This window comes from Pan paniscus, chromosome 17 (assembly GCF_029289425.2).
Source record: "Pan paniscus chromosome 17, NHGRI_mPanPan1-v2.0_pri, whole genome shotgun sequence".
NCBI lineage: Eukaryota > Metazoa > Chordata > Mammalia > Primates > Hominidae > Pan > Pan paniscus.
In genome coordinates this window covers 51,223,638-51,236,870 of record NC_073266.2, presented here as the reverse complement: position 1 = coordinate 51,236,870, position 13,233 = coordinate 51,223,638, and the positions used below count along the sequence as shown (strand labels likewise).

The 13,233-nt window shown below is 34.7% G+C and overlaps 1 protein-coding gene across 12 annotated transcripts in view; it reads left to right on the top strand.

The window, feature by feature from the left end:
- The window catches only part of NOL4 (nucleolar protein 4), a 381,920-nt gene extending 369,734 nt beyond the window's left edge, over positions 1 to 12,186 (top strand). For all 12 annotated transcript variants that reach the window (XM_055102633.2, XM_055102631.2, XM_055102632.2 and 9 more), the window contains one exon: positions 10,251 to 12,186. In XM_055102633.2, coding sequence (XP_054958608.1) covers positions 10,251 to 10,444 — 194 coding nt within the window. In that variant the 3' untranslated portion in view covers positions 10,445 to 12,186. The remainder of the gene's footprint in view (positions 1 to 10,250) is intronic.
- Positions 12,187 to 13,233: the final 1,047 nt, after the last annotated feature.

The window sequence follows — 13,233 nt, the reverse complement described above, 5'->3', positions numbered from 1 at the left end:
CCCTCCCCCCTTCCCCTACCCCACAACAGTCCCCAGAGTGTGATGTTCCCCTACCTGTGTCCATGTGTTCTCATTGTTCAATTCCCACCTATAAGTGAGAATATGTGGTGTTTGGTTTTTTGTTCTTGCGATAGTTTACTGAGAATGATGATTTCCAATTTCATCCATGTCCCTACAAAGGACATGAACTCATCATTTTTTATGGCTGCATAGTATTCCATGGTGTATATGTGCCACATTTTTTTAATCCAGTCTATCATTGTTGGACATTTGGCTTGGTTCCAAGTCTTTGCTATTGTGAATAGTGCCGCAATAAACATACGTGTGCATGTGTCTTTATAGCAGCATGATTTATCGTCCTTTGGGTATATTCCCAGTAATGGGATGGCTGGGTCAAATGGTATTTCTAGTTCTAGATCCCTGAGGAATCGCCACACTGACTTCCACAATGGTTGAACTAGTTTACAGTCTCACCAACAGTGTAAAAGTGTTCCTATTTCTCCACTTCCTCTCCAGTACCTGTTGTTTCCTGACTTTTTAATGATTGCCATTCTAACTGGTGTGAGATGATATCTCATTGTGGTTTTGATTTGCATTTCTCTGATGGCCAGTGATGGTGAGCATTTTTTCATGTGTTTTTTGGCTGCATAAATGTCTTCTTTTGAGAAGTGTCTATTCATGTCCTTCACCCACTTTTTGATAGGGCTCTTTGTTTTTTTCTTGTAAATTTGTTTGAGTTCATTGTAGATTCTGGATATTAGCCCTTTGTCAGATGAGTAGGTTGTGAAAATTTTCTCCCATTTTGTGGGTTGCCTATTCACTCTGATGGTAGTCTCTTTTGCTGTGCAGAAGCTCTTGAGTTTAATTAGATCCCATTTGTCAATTTTGGCTTCTGTTGCCATTGCTTTTGGTGTTTCAGACATGAAATCCTTGCCCGTGCCTATGTCCTGAATGGTAATGCCTATGTTTTCTTCTAGGGTTTTTATGGTTTTAGGTCTAACGTTTAAGTCTTTAATCCATCTTGAATTAATTTTTGTATAAGGTGTAAGGAAGGGATCCAGTTTCAGCTTTCTACATATGGCTAGACAGTTTTCCCAGCACCATTTATTAAATAGGGAATCCTTTCCCCATTGCTTGTTTTTCTCAGGTTTGTCAAAGACCAGATAGTTGTAGATATGCGGCATTATTTCTGAGGGCTCTGTTCTGTTCCATTGATCTATATCTCTGTTTTGGTACCAGTACCATGCTGTTTTGGTTACTGTAGCCTTGTAGTATAGTGTGAAGTCAGGTAGCATGATGCCTCCAGCTTTGTTCTTTTGGCTTAGGTTTGACTTGGCGATGTGGGCTCTTTTTTGGTTCCATATGAACTTTAAGGTAGTTTTTTCCAATTCTGTGAAGAAAGTCATTGGTAGCTTGATGGGGATGTCATTGAATCTATAAATTACCTTGGGCAGTATGGCCATTTTCATGATATTGATTCTTCCTACCCATGAGCATGGAGTGTTCTTCCATTTGTTTGTATCCTCTTTTATTTAATTGAGCAGTGGTTTGTAGTTCTCCTTGAAGAGGTCCTTCATGTCCCTTGTAAGGTGGATTTCTAGGTATTTTATTCTCTTTGAAGCAATTGTGAATGGGAGTTCACTCATGATTTGGCTCTCTGTTTGTCTGTTATTGATGTATAAGAATGCTTTTGATTTTTGTACATTGATTTTGTATCCTGAGACTTTGCTGATGTTGATACACTGCTAGCAAGACTAATAAAGAAGAAAAGAGAGAAGAATCAAATAGACACAATAAAAAATGATAAAGGGGATATCACCACCGATCCCACAGAAATACAAACTACCATCAGAGAATACTACAAACACCTCTACACAAATAAACTTGAAAATCCAGAAGAAATGGATAAATTCCTTGACACATACACTCTCCCAAGACTAAACCAGGAAGAAGTTTAATCTCTGAATAGACCAATAACAGGAGTTGAAATTGTGGCAATAATCAATAGCTTACCAACAAAAAAGAGTCCAGGACCAGATGGATTCACAGCCAAATTCTACCAGAGGTACAAGGAAGAACTGGTACCATTCCTTCTGAAACTATTCCAATCAATAGAAAAAGAGGGACTCCTCCCTAACTCATTTTATGAGGCCAGCATCATCCTGATACCAAAGCCGGGCAGAGACACAACCAAAAAAGAGAATTTTAGACCAATATCCTTGATGAACATTGCTGCAAAAATCCTCAATAAAATGCTGGCAAACCGAATCCAGCAGCACATCAAAAAGCTTATCCACTATGATCAAGTGAGCTTCATCCCTCGGATGCAAGGCTGGTTCAATATACGCAAATCAATAAATGTAATCCAGCATATAAACAGAACCAAAGACAAAAACCACATGATTATCTCAATAGATGGAGAAAAGGCCTTTGACAAAATTCAACAACTCTTCATGCTAAAAACTCTCAATAAATTAGGTATTGATGGGACGTATCTCAAAATAATAAGAGCTATCTATGACAAACCCACAGCCAATATCATACTGAATGGGCAAAAACTGGAAGCATTCCCTTTGAAAACTGGCACAAGACAGGGATGCCCTCTCTCACCACTCCTATTCAACATAGTGTTGGAAGTTCTGGCCAGGGCAATTAGGCAGGAGAAGGAAATAAAGGGTATTCAATTAGGAAAAGAGGAAGTCAAATTATCCCTGTTTGCAGACGACATGATTCTATATCTAGAAAACTCCATTGTTTCAGCCCAAAATCTCCTTAAGCTGATAAGCAACTTCAGCAAAGTCTCAGGAAGTAACTATTACGTTTGTGCAAAAGTAACAATCACTAACTTGCACAAACTCCTAGACAGAAGGGCATTGCCTTGTCTCAGATGAGACTTAGGACTTGGACTTTTGGGTTAATGCTGGAATGAGTTAAGGTTTTGGGAGGCTGTCAGGGAGGCATGATTGGTTTTGAAATGTAAAAAGGATGTGAGATTTGGGGGGAGGTAGGGGCAGAATATGGTTTGGCTCTGCGTCTTCACCCAAATCTCCTCTCAAATTGGAATTCCCATTATCCCCATGTGTTTTGGGAGGGACCTGGTGGGAGGTTATTGGATCATGGGGGTGGTTTCCCCAATGCTGTTCTCATGATAGTGAGTTTTCACAAGATCTGATAGTTTTATAAGTGTTTGACAGTTCCACCTTCACATGTGCTCTCTCGCCTGCCACCTTGTAAGATATGCCTGCTTTCCTTCTGCCATGACTGTAAGTTTCCTGAGGCCTCCCCAGCCATGCATAACTGTGAGTCAATTAAACCTCTTTCCTTTTTAAAATAACCCAGTCTTGGGTATTTATTTTCATTTTATTTATTTATTTTTGAGACAGATTCTCACTCTGTCCCCCAGGCTGGAGTGTAGTGGCATGATCTTGGCCCACTGAAACCTCTGCCTCCTGAGCTCAAGCCATTCTCCTGCTTAGCCTCCCAATTAGCTGGGATTACAGGTGCCCACCACCATGCTGGGCTAATTTTTGTATTTTTAGTAGAGACTAGGTTTCACCATGTTGGTCAGGCTGGTCTTGTACACCTGACCACAAGTGATCCACCCACCTCGGCCTCCCAAAGTGCTAGGATTACAGGCGTAAGCCACTATGCCTGGCCTCTGGTATTTATAGCAGTATAAGAATGGACTGATACAACTATGTACCCCAATAATAAAGCCTCAAAATTAAATTAAAAAGTAACAAAATAGCAAGGAGAAATTGAAAGTCATAATGATAGCCATAGAGTTTTGACACAAGTCTCTCAGAAAAACAAAAAACAAACAAAAAAAGATACACCAGAAAAACATTTGCATTTGAAACAAATAATTAAAATTTAATCTAATAGCTATATCTAGAATCTGACCCCCAACTGTCTAACAATACATATTCTTTCACATATATTGACCACCTAAGCAAATGGAAACATCCAAATAATCATTAACATACAGATCACATTGTGTTGAGAACTATTTATAATTATCAAAGATGAAAATGCTACATAACTAGATTTATGGAATATAACTAATTTAGTATTTTGGCATACACATTAGAAAAAAATATAAAGTTAATGAACCAATGATTTAACCTGAGAAGTCAAAACAGAGAAAACCCAAAGACAATAGAATAAGTGAAAAAATTGATTAAATACAAATCAAAGAAGCAATAGGGAAGACTAACAAAGGCAAAAGCAGCATTCTTGAAAGGGCTTTTTTAAAAATATGACAAGATGAATAAAGACAGATGAAACATAATAGAAATTTTAAAAAATAAAAGTTTAAACAGTATAAAATTAATATTTTTATACCATTATACTTGAAAGTTTAGAGATATTAGACCATGTTTTACAAAAGCATAATTGGCCAATATTAATTCAAAAATGGATATTCCAAATGAACTTGTAACCATTACACAAATTGAATCAGTATTATAAAAATCTGCCCATTAAAAAATATCAGACTCTGATGGTTTTACAAATTTTTACCAAGGCTTCAAAGGCTAGATAATCTTCACTTTAGACAAACAATTCTAAAAGAAGGAAAAATGGATAAAAGAGGAGAAAGTACTCCAGCTCATTTTATGATGCTACTATAATTCTATCATCAAAAAGAGTATTAGAAAGGCAAATTATAGTGTAATCAGACTTGTGAATATAAATGAAACTCATTAGCATGTTGAATCTAGCAATGTATATTTAGTGTGATATTTTAGATATCTTTAGCCCATTGATAAATATTCAGTCATCTGGAGAAGGAAATTACCACTTATAGAATATCTAGTATTCTATAACCAGGCATTGTGCTGGGTGGATACTTTATCTATATTAGCTAACTTAGCTAAAATCCTGAGGTTTTATAGTTGATTTTTTCTTTTACTCTTTGGCAAAAGAACTACAATATCATCATGAATACCTTGATTAAACATCTGATCACAAAAATAAGAAATGAAATGGCCTACAAAGTTTTCAAGGGGCGAATTTGTTAGCCAACCAGGGAAAATCACTTCATTTACTGATAGCAAGTTTATTAAATCACATTTTACTGCAAAAGCTAAAGAATTGTGTCCAGAAAAATAAGCCTTCTTAAGACTTTTAGCATTATGGCAAGAACAGTGCTTGAAAGCTTGAGGAAATTGAAATATTGCTAATATGAATAGTCAATTAACAAACAAGGTAACTCTAGTTTGAAGTAGTTTTCCTTGCCTCTTGAGTTGAGATGGTACTAATACTACTCTGTTGTTGCTTATTGGAGGAGTCAATGATAAGTTTGAAGTGATGAATAATTAGCCTCTGTGAATAGTAAGTGTGGAACACCTATAGGTGAGAATATTTTCAAAGTTGCAAAAAAACTAATTCAATACAATCCGAAGTGGAACTAAGAGGTGTGAAGCACAAAGAGGGTTATTTGGACATATTTACAAAGTTTGTTAAAACATAAAGCATATGGTTATTCCTTGAAAGAGCCATTAGCAGTTGTATTGTGGAAAACACTTCAGTATTTCATTCATGGTTAAAACAGTACTATCACCTTTAAACTTCATTTGTTCTCATCAATTAACCATGTTCATTACTGTGAAATTTTGTCAGAATAGAATCTGAATATACTGAGTTGTCCTACCACACAGCAGTTGGATGGCTTCCTGGTAAAGTTTTATTACAATTTTTTTTCCAGATCAGGGCTAATATTAAATTTTTTCTGAATAAGAACTGCCCTCAGACACTATCAGTAAACACTCAATGGTTTTGGAAATTAATTTTTGCTGCAGAATTGGCAATGTTTCTTGTTGAATTCGATCTGAAATTACAAGATAAAACAGTACTTATATGCAAAGCTTATGCTGTGGTAAAGTTATTTTGATGATGGCCAATACTGTTTGAATCACAGTAATAGAAAACTGCTTATAAGCTTCTTGTCCTATCAGAAGTTAAAACAAGAAGTAAAATCTCCATTCCCAAGCAGATTTGCATGGATATATTTTCTGAGCACATACCACAGACTCAGCAATATTTTAGTACATTGATGCAAACGCAAAGTAAATTCTTATATTTCAAATTCCTTTTCACTGTTCAGTTGAGGAGCTTCCAGTTTAAACTTTAATAGGAAGTAATTAATCTGCAGTGTATTGACCTAATAAAAGGTAACTATCAGGAGAAGGATCTAATAGAATTCTATAATGACTTTTAAGTGATGAATATGCTCAATTAAAATAATATGGTTGTGACTTGATAAAAGTATTTGAAAAAACTGTATAAAAAGACATTTTCAAAGATGAAACACATAAAATATCACTACAAATCTTCATTAATAGATGAACATTTGCAGTTGATTTTGATGAAAAGGAACACTAACGGTGAAGCTCAATTAAGAAAAAAGCTTTTTACTCTCCTCAGTAGTAGACCTTTATTTAAAAACAAAGACTCAATTGTTATAGTTTGAATTTTGTCCATGAGAACGTTGTAATCTGCTTTCTCTCTTTTTGTGTAAGTACCTGCATATTATTAATATCTGCAATTCTGCCTCATGGCTTAAGATGACTAAAATATTTACTACCTTGTTCTTTGTTTAAAAATTTCACCAACCCCTGTAGTAAAGAATTAATTTAAAATGTTCTTCACTTATTTAAATTGTTGAATTAATTGCCAGTTATCCAGACATTTCATAGTCTATTACTTGGGAGTGGAGGTCCTAGCTGAGGAAGGGAATGTAGGAGAAGGCTGTATGAAGCTAGGAATTATTTTATATTCAACTCAGGACTCATGGTAATATTTAGTGGTAAAGCAAACATGATTATTTAGGAAATGGACAATAATTTATTTTTCTCTATCAGCAATGGTTCGTGTGGAAATCACTGTACTCAAGCAATTACATTTTTATAATTTTAGATGACTTTTATGGCAATAATAATATTTCCATATATTAGAGGTTACTTTACTTGAATAAGTCACATTAAACCATCGTGGTTTTTTTCTAACTAGTTTTGTTTTAACCATAACTAGTGCTATTAATAACATCACTTATTTCCTATTTCTTAATTATTGGCTATAGAAAGAATCTGGCACTTCTCATTTATTGATTCTACAAACATCGATCAGTCACTGATTATTATTGAGGCTTCCTTTGTGCCAGGCACCAACACAGCTCCACAGAATGATACGGTAAATGAGACACAAAGCGTGCCTGCGTTTATGGGCCTTGCATTCTTACCTTCAGTCTAATTTTTGATAAATAAAAATATATGCCATAGTCTTTCAAAGAGAATTTACACTGCAAAAACAAAACTTTGTCCTAAGGGGCCCTACTACCTAAGGATAAATGACACTAAAATATGACCATAAAAATAAGTCTATTTAAAACAACCAAAAATGCACCATAAACAGGGGAGAAGTATTCAACTGATAACTTAATTTGAAAAATAAAATGAAGAAAAAGAAAATGAAGAAGTAAAATGAAAATATACATTTTCATTTAACTGAAATTTATTTATAACTTAAATATCCCTCAAACCTCAAAAAATGAATCAATAATTCGTTTTGGTGTGTGGAGCTTAATTTTTCAAACAGCATTGTATGTTAGCATGAAATATCTTTTGTCTCTTATATTTTCAGAATGATCATAAAGCAGGTTCGCATCACTTTGGTAAAAATGTGGGCACTTGGATAAATGTGGACCTAGCAAGTTGCCTTGGTGTGTGCCTTTAACCTTGGATATCAAAATCATTTCTCTTGAAGTATCTTTTGTGTCACTATCCTTGGTCATTTTCTTGTTAACTGGTCCAGCTTTTCCAGAACCATGCTTCTCAGTAGCCTTGTGTGAGATTTTAGCAGGTCTCCAAGAATACTTTCCTAGACTTCATTAAATGTAGCATCTTTATAAAATTTGAATTTTTACTTGTAATTGATATGCATTCTAATCAGATCATATTGTTGGGGATAATTAAGCCAAACCAGTCAAGTATGGGATTCACTCAATGAGGCAGAAATGAATGGTAGCAACAATTAGTGAGGGCTGTTTGGTCCCTAGTGAAATATCTTGTTTATTTGCAAATATTTTTATTTTAGCTTGATTCCTTACTCAACCCCATAGTAGTGAAGACATGGATAACAAACACTCAGCTAAAGGACTCCTTATAGTTTTGGTTTATGCACTCTATCCTGATCCTGCAGATCTGAAAAAAGCCAAGATAATGATGTCAACTTTCTTCCAGACAAAGAATAATAACTTGGGAGGTGTGAATAGCCTCTAAATGGCAGAGCTTTCTCTAGACTATGCCTGTGCTAACAAAGGTCTGAAGGAAAGTGAAAGCTAGGTCTTGGTTTGGAAGCTTAGAACACTGAGCCAGCGGTAGGGTGTAATTCAAAAACTGCCGATTAGAATAAAATCAATCTCCCTCACTTTAGAAAGAACTGGAGCCCTAGCCTCAACCCTTTCTCAATTTTACTTAAGGATGCCAATCAACTTGGATTGACAGCAAAAACCATCAAAATGTTACACCTTGTAATGAAATAATGACAGTCAGCCAACCAGATACTAGATAACTACATAGCTGAGAGGAAAACCCTTTCAATATCTGTTATAAATATCTGTCCTTGTACTGGGCTTCTTAAATATAAAGAAAAACAAAACTTAAAGTGGGTTCATCTGGAGACCACTACTCCTGTTATAATGCCTTTTTAATCCACTCAGAACTTTCCAAATAAACTCAATGATGTTAATGATTTGCCTCAACACAGGTTCAGTAACTTCTGTTTGCAAATGTGACATCGCACATCTCTCTTCCAGCTTGTCGTGTCAGTCTCATGATTTTGTAAATAGCAGAACAAATGGAACCTAAGTCCTGCTAGAAAAATCAAAGCTTTGAAAGGCCACTACAGAAGTGGAAATACATTTCTCTCAGATGTCAGAGTTCTTGTGTGCTAGTCTTGTCTCTGCTCTAATTAAATTCAAGTGAAGCTATTTCCCTCTCATGGGACATCTGTCTCCTTTGTGGAGGTAGAGGGTGGAGGGGGTTGGGTCTTGACCTATCTCCATCATGCTTCAAGGAGAACCAAAAGGATAAAATAACATCTCTTGTTTTAGTTCATGAAACGAATACCATTATCTGAAAATTTACGCATGTTTAGGAAAAATCTGTTAAAACATTTCCAAGTTATAGAATCATTACAGTTTTGGAACACATGTTTAGTTATGTGCTTAGTACTGTTTTATTCAAGGATTTAAATTTAATACTGCAAATTTAATAACTACAGTAAATGCTTAATGTCAGCTAAGAAGTATAAAAGTGAACACTTAAAGAATAATTGAAAGAAGTATCTTCTCAACACAAATGACTGAATAAAAGATTTTAAATAACTTTATAAATAATTTTTAAATAAAAATTTACAAAATGTTGTCAAAAAGCATACCCACCAGATGGCTTAAATATGTAAGAAAAAAAGGTTTCGGCACATGAATGTGTTTTGTGCAAATAAATACAGAGATGACATTAAATTCCTAAACACTTAAGTCAGTATTCCAAATGTCTAGGTTCTCTGTGGTATTGTTTGCAGTAATCACTTATTGCACTTCTAAAGCAAATTCCAATGTAATATGTCAACACTTTTAATACTAATCAACATGGTAAACAACATCTGCCTGAAATGAAAAATAATAATAATAAAATACTTAAGTCAAGTCCTGGTTGTGCCACTTAAACGTTGTCAAACTCTAAACATATTCCTGAAGTCCTTTAGTCCTTAGTTTCCTTTTTGCTAAGTTGACTAGTTTGTACTCTAAAGTCATTAGCATCACAGTTTTTTTAAAATGCAAATTGATGCGGTCTAAGATATCTGTTAATGAATGTAACAAATGAAAAATGTTTGTAATTCCCATCATGTTATGCTACTATGAGAAGCGTCTACAACATATGGAAGACAGATTTAAAATTGAATTTTTCAAAAAACACATGTTCCAAGAAAGTTTTCACCATCTCTCTACAGCAAGAGGTGATTTCCAGAGGCTGATTTGGGCATCTGAGAGAAGACCAAAGAGAAGCCACTCGGTTACCATTACATTGCTCATTAATCTTTCTGAGAGTAGATGTATTTGATTAAAGAGATCACTAGCTTCTTGTGGAAGAATTCATTAATTCATTCAACTATAATTTATTGAATGCTCACATCCAAGATGCTGGAACAAATAATATTTATGTCTAATTTTGTGATGATTTTCTTTCTAGGACCCACTGATCTCAGCATGAAGAGACAATTGGCAACTAGCTCAGGATCCTCCAGCAGCTCAAACTCCAGACCCCAGCTGAGTCCAACTGAAATCAATGCCGTGAGACAGCTTGTTGCAGGATATCGAGAATCAGCTGCATTTTTATTGCGATCTGCAGATGAACTGGAAAATCTCATTTTACAACAGAACTGAGACAGACGACCACCATATTCACTGAGGTCTAAATTTGCAGTTTCCACTAATGACATTTTGATTTCCCAACAGAGATACTTCTGGTCTTACTGCACAGTCTTTTAAGAGAAATACTTCCATTATGCCACATTGTCCTTGATCCATAAGTGATGTGTTAAGGTGCTTCAAAGGAACTCTGACCTCTGAAGTACTTGAGCTACTTTAGTATGTCCAGCCTATTGCTTTTTGTTTTAGTGTGTCACCATAAATATCAGGGGCATAAAAGGCTATCTATTCTTAATTCAAGGATAAAACAGAAGAAGCTTGTGGTATAAAACAATAGTTCAAGATCCAGCTGAAATATTAGTGGAATTTGCTACTGACTCATTGGACTGAAAGCTGAAGTACCTGGCAAAAAAAAAAAAAAAAGAAAAAAAAAAGCCAAATTTCTTGTTGCTACAGGATATAACAACAATGAAAAGGATCTCGTATTTTAAAAAAATATGTAATTTTTATAAAAAGAAAACTTGTTTTTCATTCAAACTTGTCATTTTTACTTTGGTAACTTTTTCATAGGTCCTAAAAGAAAACTGTTTTGAGAAACTACTGTAAGTACCTTTTCCACATCCCTTTGCCTTCTCCTCTTTCCAAATTCTTTCTACAAAAATAACACTTGATGCTGGAAAAACCCTTGCCTACGTTCTTTCAATCGTCACATCAGGAACTACTTCCAAGAGAAGCCTGCATTTCTGCTCTCATGCTGATCTCAAAAACCCCACTCAACACTGCAACTTTATCATAGCAGTTTTCATCCCAGAATTTTTTTTTAATAATGACAAGACATGTTGTTGAAAAAAAATCACACCTTGGTTTCTTAGAGCTGCTCGTTCCTGATTGCTGCTGCTGTCTCCAGGCATCCCTCTAGCAGCACCTGGATGTAGATGACTGAATGTTAAGAGGTTGCAAGTGACAATCTGAAAATTTGCACTCTTGTGTGTAGTTTTCTTTTCATTTCTTTCAGAAATAGTTTCCAAAAAGACCATTACATCTCCTGATATGATTTGTATAATTTTCAGTTCTAGCTAAAAATAATGTAAGGAACTCTCAGCGGATGCAGCTGCAACTTACAATGAACTGTGCCCTCCTATCCCCCATACTTTACCCTTCTTTCTTATTTTATAGTGTGGGATACACATGAGTGATGTTTTCTTTGTGCACTGAGGCAAGCCTATTTTTAAAATATTTAGGGAGAAGTACTTTAGTTGATGCTTCTTATACAACTTTTTTCTGTTGTTTAGCTTTGGTTGGATTACAAATTCTTTGTGCATTCCTGAATTTGCCTTATTTCATGTAAAATTTATGTCATTCAGTTTTTGACAATGAGTTTGAGGCATCAGTGATATTTCTTATCTACTTGTTACATATAGTTTTTCAAGTAATGACTGTGATTGTGACCGAGTAATGTGCACTTTTTCTTGTAACTGTGGACATTGCTATGCTTTTTTCTTCTAGTGTTTCTAGAATTACTGTTCCTTACAATTATGTAAACAAAAAACAAAAAAAAAACTTTTGTGATACTGTTGGTGAATATAATGTGAAAATCTTATTGAAATATGAGTATTTTGGAAATACATAGCTGCACAAACATCTTTTAAGATGTGGATTTAGAGTTTGCTTATTTAAATGAAAATTCAAAAATTGAGGGCTGGTATAATTTTCTCTGTTTTGTTTGGTTTAATAAACAGATTTCTGTGTTAAAACAATGATTGTCAAACCTTATAAACTTTCTGAAGGATATAATGCTTAATTTTTAGCCATTTACTTTTAAAATCTAAAACGCTATTTTCTACCTACGTTTAGCACAAAATTGGCACTTCAAATTTATTTCTCAAGAATATCCTAAGATCCCCCAGGGTCTCAACATTCATTCTAATAAAGAATTTATTCCAAGAATGGGTAAGGAAATTAGGAAGCCAAGACTACTTCATTTGATTATTCAAATATGAATAGAGAATATTTTTGTATATTTTATTACTTTTTTTTTTCAGGAGTAACCTGTTATTTTTTAGTTCTTCCTGATTTAACATCTTGGATGAAACACGTGCCTGTTTTAAGTGCATGTTTTATACTTTGCCTTTTGCTGTAATAGTATTTAAAGGCTTGGACAGGGTTTCTATTTTGCAAATTAACACTCAGGCTTGAATCTAGGCTATATGTCAAAAATTCTTGATGGTTAAGAAGCAAAGGGAGTAAAGAAGGTAAATTCCAACAAGATGCACTTGTTTCTATTTCATTTGCATCTTCAATTATAACTCCCACATCCACTCACCAAGGACAAAATACCCAAAATCTTCTGTATTCGGCATATTTGTTCAAAAGAATGAGTATATTGGGACTCCCATCATTCCTGGGAGAGTACAAAGGCCAAAATGAAGTCCATTTTTTTCTTTACTTGTACCTGAAAAACAGCCTGGTCCTTTTTTTACCCTCTGTCACAGCAGAATAAAGAGATCACATTTCTTTATAAAGCATTTTGGAGAAACCGAGTGAAGGTTCATACTCTCATTCAAATGAGGTGATTAAAAAATAGGAAACTATCATTAACACAGAGATCAAACAGAAGCTTCTGTCACTTCTGCCAGTTAGCTTATCATACAACACCAGTTTCTTGTCACATATGTATTATTTTATCATGCTTATAAAAAGTGCCTTGAAATAACCATAGCACATGCAAGCACAAAGTCACTGAATCTTAAATTGTGTAGTACAAATAACAATACTCAGTGAAAAGGGCTTTAAGATATCTCAGC